At 49.6% G+C, this 17,087-nt stretch overlaps 1 protein-coding gene across 5 annotated transcripts in view; it reads left to right on the top strand.

The window, feature by feature from the left end:
* Positions 1-1,220: 1,220 nt before the first annotated feature.
* Positions 1,221-17,087, top strand: part of LOC147726050 (disintegrin and metalloproteinase domain-containing protein 33-like) — a 396,812-nt gene continuing 380,945 nt past the window's right edge. For 3 of the 5 annotated variants that reach the window (XM_086960167.1, XM_086960170.1, XM_086960165.1), the window contains exon 1: positions 1,221-2,101. In XM_086960167.1, coding sequence (XP_086816293.1) covers positions 1,990-2,101 — 112 coding nt within the window. In that variant the 5' untranslated portion in view covers positions 1,221-1,989. The remainder of the gene's footprint in view (positions 2,102-17,087) is intronic. The other 2 variants (XM_086960169.1, XM_086960168.1) reach the window with 1 other exon arrangement.

The raw sequence follows: 17,087 nt of genomic DNA, 5'->3' as shown, positions 1-17,087 counted from the left end.
CATAAACACGCGGCTGGGAGGGGGGGTGGGGGGGGAGGGGGGGTGGGGGGGGCGGGGGGAGGGGGTCAAGGATTGGATTTGCAAATGTTGTTTTTTATTTTAAATCCGGTCTCTGTGCAGATGCTCGGCCTCTGGCCTTTAACATGCCACCTTTCTTCTCTTTTTGTGGCAGTATGGCAGAGGGGCTGTGGTGGCCCTTCCTCGCCCTTCCCAAAGCACGCGCCTTCGGTGTGAGGGTAGTCGTGCTGCTCCGACTACAACATCCAGAATGCATCTGGGGTACTAATCTAGACAGACCGCTGTTGAAGTGGGTGAAAATAATAGGTTCGGAGATAGGAAGCAGTCTAAAGTGGAAGATGCTGTGGGGGTACAGGAAGGAGGTGGAAGGAGACAGGAGATAGTTGAGGGGAGGAGGGGAGTAGAGGAGGGATGGAGATGGGGAGAAAAGAAAAGAAAAAGGCAAAGAGAAAGAGGGGAGCGGAGGAGAGAAGACAAGAGAAAGAAAAAGGCAAAGAGAAAGAAAGAGAGAGAAGAGGGTGGAGGGTGGAGGGGAGGGATGGAGATGGGGAGAAAAGACAAGAGAAAGAGAAAGAAAGAAAAAGGCAAAGAGAAAGAAAGAAAAAGTGAAAGAGGGGATGGGGAGAGAAGTGGAGTGGGAGAAGAGAAGAGAAGAGAAGAGAAGAGAAGAGAAGAGAAGAGAAGAGAAGAGAAGAGAAGAGAAGAGAAGAGAAGAGAAATGAAATTGGGGGAGTGTTAGGGCAGGGAGAGTTGTCAAAAAGGAGTAGGGCAGAAATAAAAGGGGTGTCAGGGTGAGTGGGCAGGGGTGCAGGGGTGTGAGGCAAAGGCAAGAGGTGAGAGGGCAGTCGGAGGCGGGAGGGGAAGAGCGGGGTCTAGAGGGAGGGGTCCCGAGTAACACGAGAAGGGGGTCCGGGAAGAGCCGCCGGCTGTGGAGGGGGGGGGGGGGGGGGTGAAGGGGCCGTCTGAGGGCAGAGCTGGGAGGGGGGGGGATCAGCTGCTCCGGAAAGAGTGGAGGGGGGACCCCGGGGCAGGGGAGCTGAAGGAGTCTGAACGGGGCAGAGAGACGGGGCTGGGCGGGAGGGGAGGACTGAGGGCAGGGCTGAAGGAGGAAGGAGCCGCCTGGGACAGACGGAAGGGGCCCGGGGCAAGAAGGAGGGGGCACTGACCAGGGCAGGGAGACGGGCGAGAGAGGGAGAGAGGGCAGAGCTGGAGGGGAGGAGCCCCTGCCTGGACAGAGTGGAGGAGCCCCGGACAGAGCTGCAGGGGACTGCAGGAGAGCGAGGCAGCAGCCGGGCAGGACCGCAGGGCAGGAGCTGCAGCCCTGGACAGAGTGAAGCAGCATCCAGACAGGACTGTAGGACAGAGTGAAGGGCATCCGGACAGAGAGCTGCAGGTCTGGGGTCGAAGAAACTACTGCCCTGGACTGGATCAAGGGGCATCGGGAGAGCAAAGGCAGCAGCCGGGCAGGAGCGCAGGGCAGGAGAGAGTGACGGAGCACCCATGCCACAGGGGCCGGGCAGGACTTTAGGACAGAGTGAAGGAAGGGGCATCCGGACAGAGCTCTGCAGGTCAAGTCAAGGGACTCCAGGAGAACGAGGGTACACGTCGGACCGGGCAGGAGCAGCAGCCCTGGGCTGAGTGACGGAGCACCCAGGCAGCGAGGACAGTACGATCGGGCAGGACTGTGGGACAGGGATGTCTCCGAGGGCAGGACTGTGAACGAAGCAACTTCTGGCCGGGACAGGGTGAAGCGGCAAAGGGGAGCAGGGCAGTGCTCCCGGGCAGGACTGCAGCGTTCAGACTGCTGCCCAGGAGGCCGGGCAGTGAACCCGGCAGGAGTGCAGGGTTGAGGCTGGTGCCCCAGACAGCCGGGCAGGGAGGGCAGTCCTCCCGGGCAGGAGTGCCTGCTTGAGGCTGCCGCCCCAGGCGGCCGGGCAGTGAGTCCGGAGAGTGGCTCCCACGGAGGCAGAGATGGGCCGGGTGAGCCCCGGCGCCCCCGCTCGCTCCTGCACATGGTACTCGCTTCTGCTGCTGCTTCTCGTGCCCCCCGGGCACCCCTGGACTGTGGCAACCCCAGGACAAGGTAAGAACCAACTCTATCCGGGGCTGGGGGCTCTGCTGGGCCGGGGGTGGGGGGCGTCTCCTTTAGGGCCACACACCCCCTGAATATGAGGGATTCGTTTCTCATGCCATGTGGATACATTACTTTTTGTATAGCGCTGCTCCAATCACACGCCAAACTGAACCAGGCGCTACCGGTGTTTGAGAGAGAAATGGTATTCGGAGCGGGATCGTGATATTGTCAAGGTCACGCGGTGATGGCACGCAGAGAAGCCAGGATTACTGTCATGTTTGTGGTTTTCGAACACTGGTTTATCTGTTAACCAACAAGCGCTGCGAGACCGCTCCTGCGCTAGAAGTGTGCTATACACATGCCGTCTCATACATGAGTCACGAGCCACTGTTCCAAACGTGACCTCCGCGCATTGAAGGGGACAGTGGGAAACTGCCCACATATGGACTAAAGTAGTAACGGGGCAGGACCCTGGACAGGGCAGAGCGCAGAAACTCTCGGGGTGTCGGGAGGGGCAGGTGAGAGCCACCCCATGGCACCTTCCCCTGGTAGATGCACACTCATTCCAATGGCAAGTTTCTCATGTAGCGCTCTGGGTTGACCTTTCTTCTAGCCCTTCCTCTAGGCGCTACTGGTTAGCAGAGATGACACTCCGGCATCGAAAAATGAAGCAGTTAAATGAAGCAGTTAGCCTGATTGTATCGCTCTAAAACACAGCAAATCGCAACAGCACACAGAAGTGCACGCCATTGAGTTCAGATCAAAGAGCACAAGAAAAAACACATGTGCAAGGGCCTGGCGGAGCCCGCAGCCCGCTCTCCCAGTCTTCTTTCCCGCTGACAGTCGAACCGACGACTGACGCAAACAGGCCATGCGCCCCGGGACCTCACTTACAGGATATTGGCGCAGGGCATCGCAGCACCGTGTGCGCTGCCCAATGCCAACGTGAAAGGGCAGGAGTGCACTGTATTGATGCAACACAGTGCACTCCTGTCCTTTCTGCCTGTTCTGGGGCCGTTTCGGCTGCCTAGCGCCAACGTAGGCATCCTTGCACCAAGGCGCAAGGGCGCCTCCTGCCGGCAGGACTCTTCTTGTGCACAAAGGGGCACCTTCCTGCACAGAAACAAATCTAAGAGGCGTTTTCTCTCTCTGTGTGCGCCAAAGAATGCAGCGCACACAGAGAGAGGAAACATCAGGAGAAATAAACATATTTCTCCTTCTTACGCCTCCCATCGGGAGGTGTAAGTATGTGGGGCTTCCCCAGGGTTACATGATTCTGCAAATCAGGGGCAGCGTCAACATCCATGGGTGTCGCGCGGAAACACCCGTCGCAGCGCCCATGGGACGCCTCCCGAGTGCAGAGGAAGGCGATGCAGCGCTTTGCCCTGTGTTGCCTCACTCACTCCATACCTACAAGGCCACTGACAGCCACAGGTAAGCTTTGTGTGGCTTCATAAATCAAAATGCGAGCCCTGCGTCATGCATGTACCGCTTACCGTGGTGCAAAAGAACCACAAGGCTCTGATTAAAAAAAGTGACTAGTGCAAACCCCAATTATTGCATCTGCTGTAGGTCGGTGCACACCATTTCTGCACTGGCCGGTAACTGCAAAATCAGTGCAAAATTGGACTGCATCCGTTTTGCACTACGCAATCTGTCTCACTTCCGTGGGAGCGTCAACATGCCTGATGACGTAAAATGTGAAAGACTGCCCAGGAGAGGGTTGTGTGTGTAAAACTGCAAACCCTGGCCGACACTGGTGCAACCCTATGACGTCAGAGGGATGCGTCTAAAAAGATGATTTGCATTTTTAATGGTTTTGAAGGGTTTGAGATTCATATCAAATCCTGGCAGGGCCTTCCCTGCACCTTAGAACCACCCATCACTCTGGAACACAGCTCTCCATATCCATCTAATATCCTGTTTCTTGGGTTTTGTCTCCTCAATGCCTCTGTTGCAATTTGAAGGAGCCGGAAACAGAATCATGGCGAGGAATCCTTATGCCAGTTTCGCCTTTCTTACCAGGAAACTATTGAACTCATATTATGCATTTACCACAAAATACAAGATTCCTACAAGTAATATTGGAAACTTACTTTGAATGCTAGCAGATTTAGGTCAATTCATGAGGCCTCTGATGTGTGCTTTTAAGGCCAGATAGGAACATTAATTGGTTGTCCTATGAAATTAATATCCGTTACAGAGAAGTTATTAAAGTCCCTACAACGACCAGTTTAAATATTACTGAGTGTATATTATAGTAATCTACTTTAAGGTCGAGAATTAGACCATAAAAAAGTACTGTGACAAATGTCTTGTTTTAATATGGTCTTATATTTTTAAAATAAAAATATTAAGTGAAACCAGTTTTATAGGGGGTTAACACGAGTGTCAAATTTTTAGGCTATTTTTAATTTTTACATCCCTTTCTTTTTATTGTCTAAAGTTTATAAAAACGGAAGACAATAAAGGATTACTTAATTCATAAACCTCTCTTTACAATGTGTTACAAGGAGGAGTCTTTCTTCCATACATTGAAATGCCACAAGCCCCGCCTTGTTTACAGGTGGCCATTAGCATGTGGTAGGCCTTGCATTGCAGTCAGCTGCCACGGCGCTCCTGATTGGATGAACAGAGATTAGGCTAGAGCTCAGGATTTGCAGTCAGTTCTGGTTATTAGGTCTGGATTGTCTGCGATGCTGGGGACCTATTGTTACCGTTTCTATGAAATATGCATGGAGTAAGATATGGCCCCTCCCAGAGAAAGTAACACTCTCTCACCACATGCTGTTGGCTGTTCGTTTTCTCATTCCGCCTCCGACAAAGCTCCTGAAATACAGTACACAAGGCACAATTTTACCTCAAATGTACACTGAATCACAGTAAATTCTGTATGTCATAGATGCATTGCATATACAAGCAATGGCTTTTTTTTTGTTGCATGTATTTTAAAAATATGTGCAGTCAGGACTCAAATTGCAAGCCAAGCCAATTACATTTGGTTAGCCAGTGCTTTTTTACATGCATATCTGTGACTCCTGCTTTTTTATCTTGTTTAAATTGCTAGTTTTTCTTTAATATGTATGATCTGTTTATGTACTTTTGTGTGTGGTGAAGATGGCATCTTTGCTGTATTTGGATCATTCTTGAATGTTTTTGTTGGTTACTTTTACTGAATGTGTACATTGCCTGACCCCCATGTTGTGTCTAATATGAATAAGCACATACATTTGTTGAAATATATCCCATACTCTTCTGGAGTGGCCAATTCTGAGTCTCCCCCTCTCGCCCCCATGCTCTGTCTGTCCATTTATCTAATCAAGTGATCAAAACGGCTGACTTCCTCTGCCAGAGACGCTCAGAAATACCCGAGTGCCCCCTCTCTGCCCCCAGCCGCCCGCCAAGAGATGTCAGATGTTGCCATGTGTGCCGCCTGGGGTTTCAGGTCGGAGCAAAGCAAAGCCTCGTTTATTTTCTAAGTAAGAACTCCAAAATAAACAACAACACACCGGGCCCATCAATCACTCACCTGCATGGGTGAGACCGGGGGTGCTGAGCTCAGTCATGTGCCCACGATCACACCGTTCTTTGTGAAGGGCAGCAGCCCAGGGATTGCCGGCTTGTAGACTTGAAAATGCATCCTCCAGACCACAGCTTGTGACAAAGTATAAACAATACTTCACAGTTGTCGCCAAGTTGAGCAGCGATTTCAGTGAACAGATGTGCATAGAGTTGTTTTTGCGATGACCTAATTGAATTTTTGCGATTCGCTGTTAGAAAATCGCAAACAGTGATGTACTACAGTGTGTTTTTCACTGTTTGAGATTCCGATTGGGTCATAAATAGACATACCTCATTAAAATTCAGGAGGTAGGTCGCAATTTGCCCCCCATTGGGTATCGCTAAATTCACAGGGATGGTGGCCTGCTGGGGTCACCAGACCCCAATGTCTGCGATCGCTTTTAAATGAAGCAATGTTTTGTCTTTTTTTTTTTAATGCCGTCCGTTTACCTTAAATGCATTTCAAAAACAAATAGGAAACGTTTTCTTTTCTTTTTACAACCATTCAAAAAGAGGAACGGGTCCCCTGGGGACACCTTCCTGTTTGCAAATGGGTTACCACCAACTCAGAGCTGGTGGTAAACTGTGAATGGTTTGCTACCATATTTTGTTTGCAAATCATTCGTACACAGCACTGCGACTCACTATCAGGGAGAGACGCCCTTAACACGCCCTGCATAATACCAAATTACTAACCCATTTTGTGATTTGGTAATAGGTTATCGAATCATAAAATAGGGTTCTGTGTGTGCAAAAAGTCTTTTTTTTTGAGGTCGCAAACGGCAGGATTCGTAGAATCGTTCGTTTGCGACAATAAGCTACGTACATGCGGCCCTAGAGCTTCTAGAGTTGGTGTTCATGTATAAGGGATTACTGGAATATATACTGTGTAATACTGGGGCCCTGGCACTGCTGAAATATACAGAGTTTTACCATATGCTCTTCAGCGTTTGCCCAGCATGCTATGTAATGTTTCATCCTATGAATGAAATGAAATGAAATGAAATGAAATGAAATGAAATGAAAAAAATATTTAATAAAGCGCACTGCGGCCAAGCGGCTTCCTGGCGCTAGGGACCTGTTCAGAACTCACAACGGGAAACCAGGAGAACTAAGAGGGAAAAGCCTGAGAAAAAAGGAAAGTTTTAAGGGCCTTACGAAAGTGAGTGTAGATGGGAATGGAGCGAATGGAAAGTGGGAGGCTATTCCAGAACTGGGGGGCCAGGACAGAAAACCGAGTACCGCCCGTTCTGGATTTGCGAAAACGAGGGATGTGCAAGAGAGAGAGAGAGGAAGATCGGAGAGTGCGACTAGGGGCGTGAGAAGAGATGAGAGAAGTGATGAAAGAGGGAGCAGAACGGGAATGAGCTCGAAAAGCTAAGCAAGCCAGTTTGAAGAAGGATCTGAATCGGATAGGGAGCCAATGAAGAGATTTGAGAACGGGAGTGATATGGGAGGATTTGGGGAGAGACAAAATGAGGCGAGCGGCCTGATTTTGTATGGCCTGGAGCCGGCGAGTTTCGTAAGCAGGTATGCCCACGTAGAGGCCATTCCCATAGTCGAGGCGGGAGATGATTAAAGCCGCGACTATGGTTTTGAGTGCGTCGATGGAAAAGAAACGCGAGATTTTTCGGATGAGACGGAGGGACAGAAAACAGGAGGACACGACGGAACTGATCTGGTTGTGCATGGATAAGTCATGGCTGACTTTAATACCAAGAGTGCGAACGGAGGAAACAGGTGAGGGAGGGGGTCCAAAAGATGGGGGCCAGTGTGCAGGGGACCAGGGGTTAGAGGGACCACCAGTGAGGACAAGTTCCGTTTTGTCAGGATTGAGCTTAAGATGATTAGCGCTCATCCACTCGGAAATAAAAATTAAAGTGGAACAAAATTTAGGAAGAGAGTCGGGGGAAGAAGAGAGATCAAAGACGAGCTGGAGGTCATCGGCGTAATTGTACACAGAGACCCCCAGCTCGAGAAGGGAAGAGATGAGAGGACAGATATAGAGATTGAAAAGGAGGGGGGAGAGGGAGGAACCTTGGGGAACACCACAAGAGACCGAGCGGGGAGGGGCAGAGAAACCGGAGAGGTGAACAGCCTGGGACCTATCCCGAAGGAAGGACGCGAGCCAAGAAAAGGCCGCGCCCCGAATGCCCGCTGCGCTGACACGGTCGAGAAGAATGGAGTGGTCAACCGTGTCAAACGCAGCGGACAAATCGAGGAGGACCAAGGCTTGGGGAAGGTTAGAATCGGCTTTCCCCTTGAGTTCATCCAGAACTGCAATGACCACTGCCTCCGTGGAGTGGCCCGGGCGGAAACCCGCCTGATGGGAAGCCAGGAGGCCATTCTCCTCGATATACGAGGAGAGGCAGGAGGTGACATGGGTCTCAAGGATCTTGCTGAGGTAGGGAAGAAGGGAAATGGGTCGAAAATTAGAGGGGAGAGAGGGATCCAGACCAGTTTTTTTTAAAATGGGGAGGACGATTGCAGATTTAAAAGATAAGGGGACGGAACCAATAGCCAAAGAAGAATTAAGTAAAGCAAGAGGGGGGGCAGGATGTGGAAAATTAATACAGTTTGATGAACATTATCTACGCCATCTTGCCTTTTTCCGATGCCACACTTTTCGTCATGCACATCCGCCATATTTCAGCCGTTACGATCAGAATCACCCTCACGAAAGACCCCCACGCACCGGTCATTCCCACTCTCACATGCCTTGCGCGTAAGCAGCAGCCATTTTAAACACCATGGCCTCCCTGCCCCTCGCTGATAGCCGGCGCGTCTCTCTCTCTCTCTCCTAACCTCGCAAGCATCCCCCGCACGCTGACAACCCCCGCTCTCTCATGCCTTGGGTCATAAACCCCTCTTCAGCGCAGCTCCGCCACAGAATCCCATCCTGTTCCCAGCGCGACACCTCCCTTCATTCCTTTCATGGTCTCAGATCCTTTTGATGCAAACCCCCCTTTCCCTGTGTCCCCGTTTGTCTTCCTTGTTCCCAGGCCGCCACCTGGCCCTGCGGATACTGTTTATTACCCCGTACAGTAGGAAGCTTTCCCCCCCCATCAAAAGACCCTCGAGCTGATCAAAGCCCCCACCCTATGAGATCCGATCAACCCCACGCATTCCGTGAATCGGCGGAATGCCCTGCTGCGCGACAATCATCACCTGTTGTGACCGGGGTGGGGAATTCAACTGTAAATGTATGTGGGAACGGGCCTGAAGGGGAGATTCCGAGGATGTTCTTTCAAATATCAAAGTGTTGCGAGAATGTGTTACGTGCAATAAAGATCATAAACCCTAGTATAAGAGGCCAGGCCTCAGAGATGTGGTTAGAGCACCTCGTGACGATACTTGCTGTCTGAATTGATGTGTTCTCCTCCGGAGAGAATAAAATCCTCGTTTCCTGCCTTCCAGTCTCCAGCGCCTGCTTCTTCATATATTAATATTGGTGGGTCATAGAGGCGAAACCGCCGGGCAACATAAAGGGGTCTTTGGTTACTGGTTGTCTTTGAACCCCTTTTAACAATTGGCGTCCCAAGCGTGGGGCCCATCAGCGACTCGTGGATCCAGTGGGAGAGGTCCTGACGACAGAGTGAATGACTGCAACGATCGGAAGGTACCCTGTCCGATAGACCCTCGTCTGACAGCCGATCATCCGAACTTCACTGGTTCCGAACAGACCTCTCTCGAGTGATCTGCGGTCCTGACTGGGAACCATCAGGAGTGCCACGAGGAGTACGAAGAGAAGAGGACAATCGGGCGCTGGATTCGGAAGACAAGAAACTGTCCATGCGGTCCGGGTAAGGTCGTGTAAACACGACGAATTGTGAAAGTGATTGATAATTGATGAGAAAATACTAGTATTACTTTTTGTTAATTTATTTGGAGATTCACTGTCTGCAAACGGAGAAACAACAGGCTCTCCCTTTATAAACAGTGAAGGATAGGTACGCATCCGTCGGACCTATCTTTCTCCCCCACTGAACAATTGCCCCCCCCCCCATTGATTAACTGTTATAGATTGTTTTCTGGAGATTCTCTGTCTGCAAACAGGGAAGAATAGGTCCCCTCTTTGCAGATAGTGAAAGGGTAGGTGACGCGGACCTTTGCGAGCCTACTTATTCTCCCCATTGACCATATTGATTTTTTATTTTTGACCTAACATTGATTGCTCAAGATTGGTTCATGAGGTATTCACTGCCTGCAAACAACGTAGAATAGAAATATTCTGTCTAGTCTTTGCACGCAGTGATAAGATAGGTAGTGCTGACTATTATCCCCATTGTGATCCGTCATGCCTGTCTTCTCCCCACTGGTTAGTAGCCTGTTTAGCCCGGACCGCTTATTAGAGATGAACCATCCGGCTCCGCTGGAAGGCACCCCTAATAAGGACATGTTCATGAAGCATGGATTAATCGCTATAGCCTATAGCCAGCTGTGGCATAAATATACGAAAAAGGATCGAGAAAGTCAGTGGCCACTGATAGGATCCTTCGATCTTGACAAAATAGAAACGGTAGAAATAACCCTTCGTAGGAATGAAACAACACCTATTATGCTCGATAGTCTCGGTATGTGGCGCAAAGAAGCCACACGACGAAAGGAAAGCGATGAAGTCAGAAAGGGTGAAGAGACACGACGGACAACCCTCCAAACGTCTAGTAGGCAAAGGGAAGGGCCAGCGATGGCACAGTTCCGAGGAGTAGACATGAAAAGGGAACGGTGTAAAGGGATGTGCCGACAGGACAACCCCGGGACACAACGACCCGAAAGTAATCCCCCGACACTATGCACAGGACGAACAGATTTAAAACAAAACCAATGTGCTTTCTGTAGATGTCTCGGGCACTGGAAAGCCCAATGCCCGACTCTACAGAGCATAGGTAAGAACGGAGGGTCGACAGAAAGAACAGGCCGACAGAAAGGGAAAAGGCGCGAGATAAAAACCAATCAGACTAGTGCAGACAGAACAGATAGAACCACCCCGTTTGATTATGCTCGATGGCACAGATTTCGTCAGACCAATTTTAACGACATGTTAGAGTTCTGGGACTGATTGCTCTCTGTTGCTCCCCCACTCTGAAAAACAAACACAATTACAGGCCAGTGTAAACAACCCCCGTTAGAAAAAAAAAAGGGACTCAAGGAAGCCAAGCATCTGTTATATAACTTAGGATTTAATTACGGTAAAGATAACACACAACCAACGGTAAATAGAATAACTAGTAAAACACTCTCTAAAACAAACTGTACTAATAGAAGAAATACAAAACATATTACGCTCACTCCGGAAGTCCTCGAAATGTAACAGTTCGATGGTCCCGCCCACCCGAAACACATAGCACGTGTGGGGCGGGGCCTGCCAACAGCCATAGACCAAAAGAGATCGCCGGCGAGAAGGTACAGGAGCCTCCTCAAAGCAGGCGATGAAATGGTCTTCCCATACTACCCTTCCAGGGATGGCGTCCCCCGGGCCACGGGTAGGGAGGGGGCGGATGCAAATGACCCCCTCCCTCGTATCTCCTGGTCCGGCCATCACGAATTCCTCCATCGAACTGATGCAGGGTGGGCAGGGAGGGAGAGGCGACGCGGGCGAGCCTCTCCCGCCTCCACAGGTAGGAGGTTTCCCAGCCCTGGCCCGGCGCCGATGTCCTCCAGCCGGGCGATGGCCATATACCTGCACAGCACAGGACATACAATGCCCGACGCACATATATTTCCGCAGCACAGGACATACAATGTCCGACGCACATATATTTTCGCAGCACAGGACATACAATGTCCGACGGGCATACTTGAACAGCACCGGACGTACAATGGTCCCCCAAGAGTCGGAATCAGGGGTGTAGGGTGGTCATCATGTGCACCCCTGATTCAAAGGGACGGCGTGGGATGCGCCGGGAGAGGGAGGCGGCACGGACGAGCCTCCCTCACCTCCCCAGATGAAGGCTCCACTGCTGCACCCTGGCGCCCCGAACCAAAATGTCCTGCTCCAACGGCATGATGTTCTGTCTTTGTCACCACAAGAAGTTTCTTCCACTCCTGAAAGATACGACGGAGGGCGGCTGCCGCAGGGTCTCAAAATGGCGTCTGGGCCCTCGGAAGGCGGGTCTAGGCCGCTGGAGTAACTTTGTCCGAAATTGCAACTCGGGCACTTGCCCACCTGGGCGCAAGCCCCCACCATCGACAAACATCCCCTCGACTTTGAAGATTCTACCAAAGTCCCAAGAGCCCTCAGCCCCTTCAGGCTTCCGGTGGGGAACAGCTGCATTGATCACTAATGAAATAACCACGGCACAGCAACAAGATGGCGGTGCTCTCGTGTCTGCATCAGCTTCCGTCTGAACCACCCAGGAACATTATGGGCTAACGAACTCGAGTAAGTTCCGGCTGAACATCAACATGACCCGGTAAGAAAGACTCTACCTCCCTCCCTCTCTTGATTGACGGTCCACACCACCAGCCCCTCTGTTAGCACAGTTTTTTTGAACTGCTGAAAGGGACCCTGGTCCAACCGCCAATCGTCGGAGACATTTTTGCCCCTGATGCTACTTCCGGACTAAACCGGCCTCGCCCAAAATGGCGCCGGTATCAATAGGAACTAACGGATGCCTCGTGGTGTTCCTTAGCTAATGAAACTTGATGTACTAAGATTTATATACGAACCTTTGCGCACTTGATGAAAAAGGGAGGAGGGTTCGCTTGACGAACATTTGAAAGGGGTCCCGTAAAAATGTTGATTTCAATGAACGATTTATTTTGATATTTATTGTAACTGGTACATAACGTCGCTTATGATGCACACCCACGGTATACATCTAGGAAATGTGATTACAATGAGCTTGACTGTGTTTCCATTTATGAACTGAAATGCCCCTGATCCCTCATCACGCAATGAAACATTTTTAGTTACTTGCAAATAATTAATTAGGCCTTTTTAACATGTTCTTGTGCCGCAAAATAACCCCCCTAATGTATGTGCTTCCATCGTCGACATGTCCGGCCAAAATATGATTGCACTCTCACATTTTACGTACTGAACGATTATGCAAATAAAGGTTTTCCAAACTATGAATAGGCATCACATACTTTTGTAAATGTGGGAATTGGTGGGAGGGCTTTCTCTGTGCGCAACCGTTCTGCTCTTTTTTTTAAGGTTATCTGAAAAATGGTTGTTCGGCCCTGGATTGATGATCGAATCAAAGGTATGATACGCTGCCTCCAAAATATGCGACTAAGCTCAGGAACTAACGTATGAAGAAGGACCTCGACTTCTGAGAATGGGTAAAGTAAAGCGGTGTGATTGATAGAATGTTATAAAGGTATGGTGGTCGAAGGTACTAAGGGACAGGGTTGACCGAAGAACTGATATGCCTTAGAACATCACAGCTTTGGGAATGATTTAAGGATCCCGATGGCCAGATACATCTACAAAACCAGGTACCTCGCGATAGGCACCTCTGATTCCTTTTTAGCGTTTCCCTACACACGATCCATAATGCCACCCTCGAACCCCCCATGAACCACCTATCACACTGCCCGCCCCCTTGACTTCAGAAACCAAGACCCTAGGGATTATATCCCGAGGAGATAAGTAGGAGTATGTGGTAAGTAAAGGACTTTCGTGCCCGTACATTTGATGTGCTCGAATGTTGTCCCCCCTCCCTTCTCCTCCTTTTTCCCTCTGCAGGTTACATTGGAGTCCCGATTAGGGTATCGTAAAGGATCTGGAGCCACGTCACGCCCGATACATGAATACGAACTAACGCTGCAAGACAACACAACAAGACGCCCTACTCAATGCGCGACCTTTTTGTACCTGACCTAATGCTCTTCCGTCCCAAAACTGCATGCTTTCTACGTCCTAACACAGACCCGAAACGTCTAACGTTGGGTAACGCACTGAATAGCCCAAACAATACACGGTCATTCTCCGTGTCACACGTGTACTATTTGGCCTATTGTTACTCTCTCTCTCTCTCTCTCTCTCTCTCTCTCTCTCTCTCTCTCTCTCTCTCTCTCTCTCTCTTTCACCCCTCCACACTTTCCCTCTTCTTAACGACTGGCACCTAATTGGCGAACCTGGTGCACCTCCTGATTGGCCCCAAATACCACAAGTATTTGCGCAAATTCGTCCTAAATAAAATTGTATCGATACCACGTTACTACCTCTCCTTTTCTGCTAAATATGGATGAAAATTAAATTGGCCAAAAGGAAAGGGACAGGTAAGACGACTAAGGTTCCCTAAATTTGACCCACAGTCAGGGAACTATTTGTCAGTGGCTTCCATGATAAAAAATGTCTGTGGTAATGTGACCTTCCCCATTCCAAATTGTCTCCATACCCCAAGCAGTAAGAAATAATCGAGACACCCCCGTCTTCCCAAATTGCCCCCAGTTTGGTATCAGCTGCCCTGAACGAGAATCTGAAAAAACGCCCCTTGCTCCAATTCGCTGTGTTCCTAGTTATTTTAAATAAGATCCCACCCACCCCAAGGATAAGTTTAATAATTATCGCAAAACCCCCCCGAGTTTTTGTAGTGGCCAGGTTGCGAGAATCTATATAGAAAGTTAGAAAGATGTGTGCAAAGTTAAAATTAGATCGAAAACTGAAAGAACTTGTTGCAGTAAACCTTGTTGAAAATAGGATGTTTAGCTAAAAGATAGGACGCATTGATGTAATGGAGAGTCGTTTAGCCTATGTTCATCCCTCAGAAGGATGCCTATCAGACTATGGTGAATAGCACGTTGCATCTTTCCGTAAGATACAAAGCCCTGAAGACCGGCCTAGCCTTGCAAGACTCGTACTAGGGAAATGGGTCTCTACCAGAAGAACTGACATCTACTGTAATAGACGAATGCAATGAATGGGTACCAGACCTCGTACCACGACAAATGAATGTAATAACCAACAAAACGCCAAAGAATTAGCCACAAAGGGAAGTTGTAGGAAATCCAGCAAACCCATCATCAATTGTTTATACGTTGGCTGCAAATCTCAATCTAGCGGATGTTTACCCCAGTTGCTTGGTGTTGGGAGAGAAATAGGTTTACGTAATTACCTTCTTCTGCAAAATCTCTAAAGACTGTCTTTTCGAACTCATTTAAGGGTACCACTGTCGGAGGAGAAAGAGACCGGATGTGGGAGCACGCGGCTTGACTGCGGATCGTGGAACCTCAGCGACGGAGGCCAAGGCGAGACCACAGCAGTAAGGAGTCGCAGGATGAGGCACTGTTTCAGACAAAGCTAAGGAAAGGGCTGACCTGAAGCCCCTGCTCTATGATCGACGTGTGCCAAAAAGTCCCCGCTCTCCGAACCTGGTTATGGACCCGCCTGTCTCAAATTCTCTGTCCCCCTGATCTGTTCCCAACTTGGCCCTGCTCCATCCCCTCCTCCTCCGACCTACCATAAGGACTGTTCACACACACACCTTTCCACCTGAACTTCCAAGTTCCTCCAAATCCTACTGAGCTATCCAGAGAAGGGTATTCCCTGCGTCAAAAGGGAGGGAGCTCCGACTAAGTAGACCACGAACTATGTTAATCTCAGAACGGTGACCTAGAACTCCACCAAGGGTCGCCCCTAAAGAGAAGATGAACGAAGTATGTGGTTCTACCCGCTGCTGAACGCCTCGATGATGGAAGCAACAGGAAATACCCACCACAGAGACTCAAGAAACAAACAGACCCCACAACTCAAAGACAATTGCACTTTTCGTCACAATCCTTTTTTTGCCTCCTAATAACTATGCTCTGGGTTACGGAAGAAAGTGCACCTGCTCCAAAACCGTAACGCATTTCTCCTATGAGGTCTGGCGAAACAAAACAAAATGTACCCCTGCCCGCAGACCTCCAACGACTCAATCCACATGAACACCCCTGTTGACAGAACAAATTGTAATCCAGGTGCTTAACAGTGCCAACAGAAGACGACAAAGACACTGAGAACTCTGATTTTTATTTTTATTATATCTCATTTCTCTCCCAACCACCATTGGACTGACTATGCTCCCGCCGAGTACAAAAAGGACTTACTTATATGATAACTTACCAGTTCCTATTCCAAATGACTATAAGTATCTATGATCTGTACCCAACGCCCTCGCTACATAATTCTAGTCTGATATTGCAATACTATGACTTTTTCTGCAACCAACTTAACGATGAACCCGCCTACTAGATGATGAGATTTTTCAATGTGATGTTTATAATGTGATGTTTATGTACAGTTCTTTTGCCTAAGTCCCCTCTCCCTTACTTATGACCGCTGCAATAGGTATAGATAGGAAATAGGCCAGCAAGATGTCTTGGAAATGTTAAAGGGAGGACTGTGGAAAATTAATACAGTTTGATGAACATTATCTACGCCATCTTGCCTTTTTCCGATGCCACACTTTTCGTCATGCACATCCGCCATATTTCAGCCGTTACGATCAGAATCACCCTCACGAAAGACCCCCACGCACCGGTCATTCCCACTCTCACATGCCTTGCGCGTAAGCAGCAGCCATTTTAAACACCATGGCCTCCCTGCCCCTCGCTGATAGCCGGCGCGTCTCTCTCTCTCTCTCCTAACCTCGCAAGCATCCCCCGCACGCTGACAACCCCCGCTCTCTCATGCCTTGGGTCATAAACCCCTCTTCAGCGCAGCTCCGCCACAGAATCCCATCCTGTTCCCAGCGCGACACCTCCCTTCATTCCTTTCATGGTCTCAGATCCTTTTGATGCAAACCCCCCTTTCCCTGTGTCCCCGTTTGTCTTCCTTGTTCCCAGGCCGCCACCTGGCCCTGCGGATACTGTTTATTACCCCGTACAGTAGGAAGCTTCCCCTCCCCATCAAAAGACCCTCGAGCTGATCAAAGCCCCCACCCTATGAGATCCGATCAACCCCACGCATTCCGTGAATCGGCGGAATGCCCTGCTGCGCGACAATCATCACCTGTTGTGACCGGGGTGGGGAATTCAACTGTAAATGTATGTGGGAACGGGCCTGAAGGGGAGATTCCGAGGATGTTCTTTCAAATATCAAAGTGTTGCGAGAATGTGTTACGTGCAATAAAGATCATAAACCCTAGTATAAGAGGCCAGGCCTCAGAGATGTGGTTAGAGCACCTCGTGACGATACTTGCTGTCTGAATTGATGTGTTCTCCTCCGGAGAGAATAAAATCCTCGTTTCCTGCCTTCCAGTCTCCAGCGCCTGCTTCTTCATTGATTAATATTGGTGGGTCATAGAGGCGAAACCGCCGGGCAACATAAAGGGGTCTTTGGTTACTGGTTGTCTTTGAACCCCTTTTAACAAGGACAGTTGGTGAAGAGGGTTTTAAGAATGCGTGCAGGTGCACAATCCGCGGGAGAGCCAGACTTAACTTTGATCAGATATTTGAGAAATAAATCAGGTGAGATAGGAGGAAAGAGAGTAAAGGAAGACGG

The sequence above is a fragment of the Lissotriton vulgaris genome, chromosome 3_1 (assembly GCF_964263255.1).
Source record: "Lissotriton vulgaris chromosome 3_1, aLisVul1.2, whole genome shotgun sequence".
Taxonomy (NCBI): domain Eukaryota; kingdom Metazoa; phylum Chordata; class Amphibia; order Caudata; family Salamandridae; genus Lissotriton; species Lissotriton vulgaris.
This window is presented reverse-complemented; position numbering and strand designations above follow the sequence as displayed.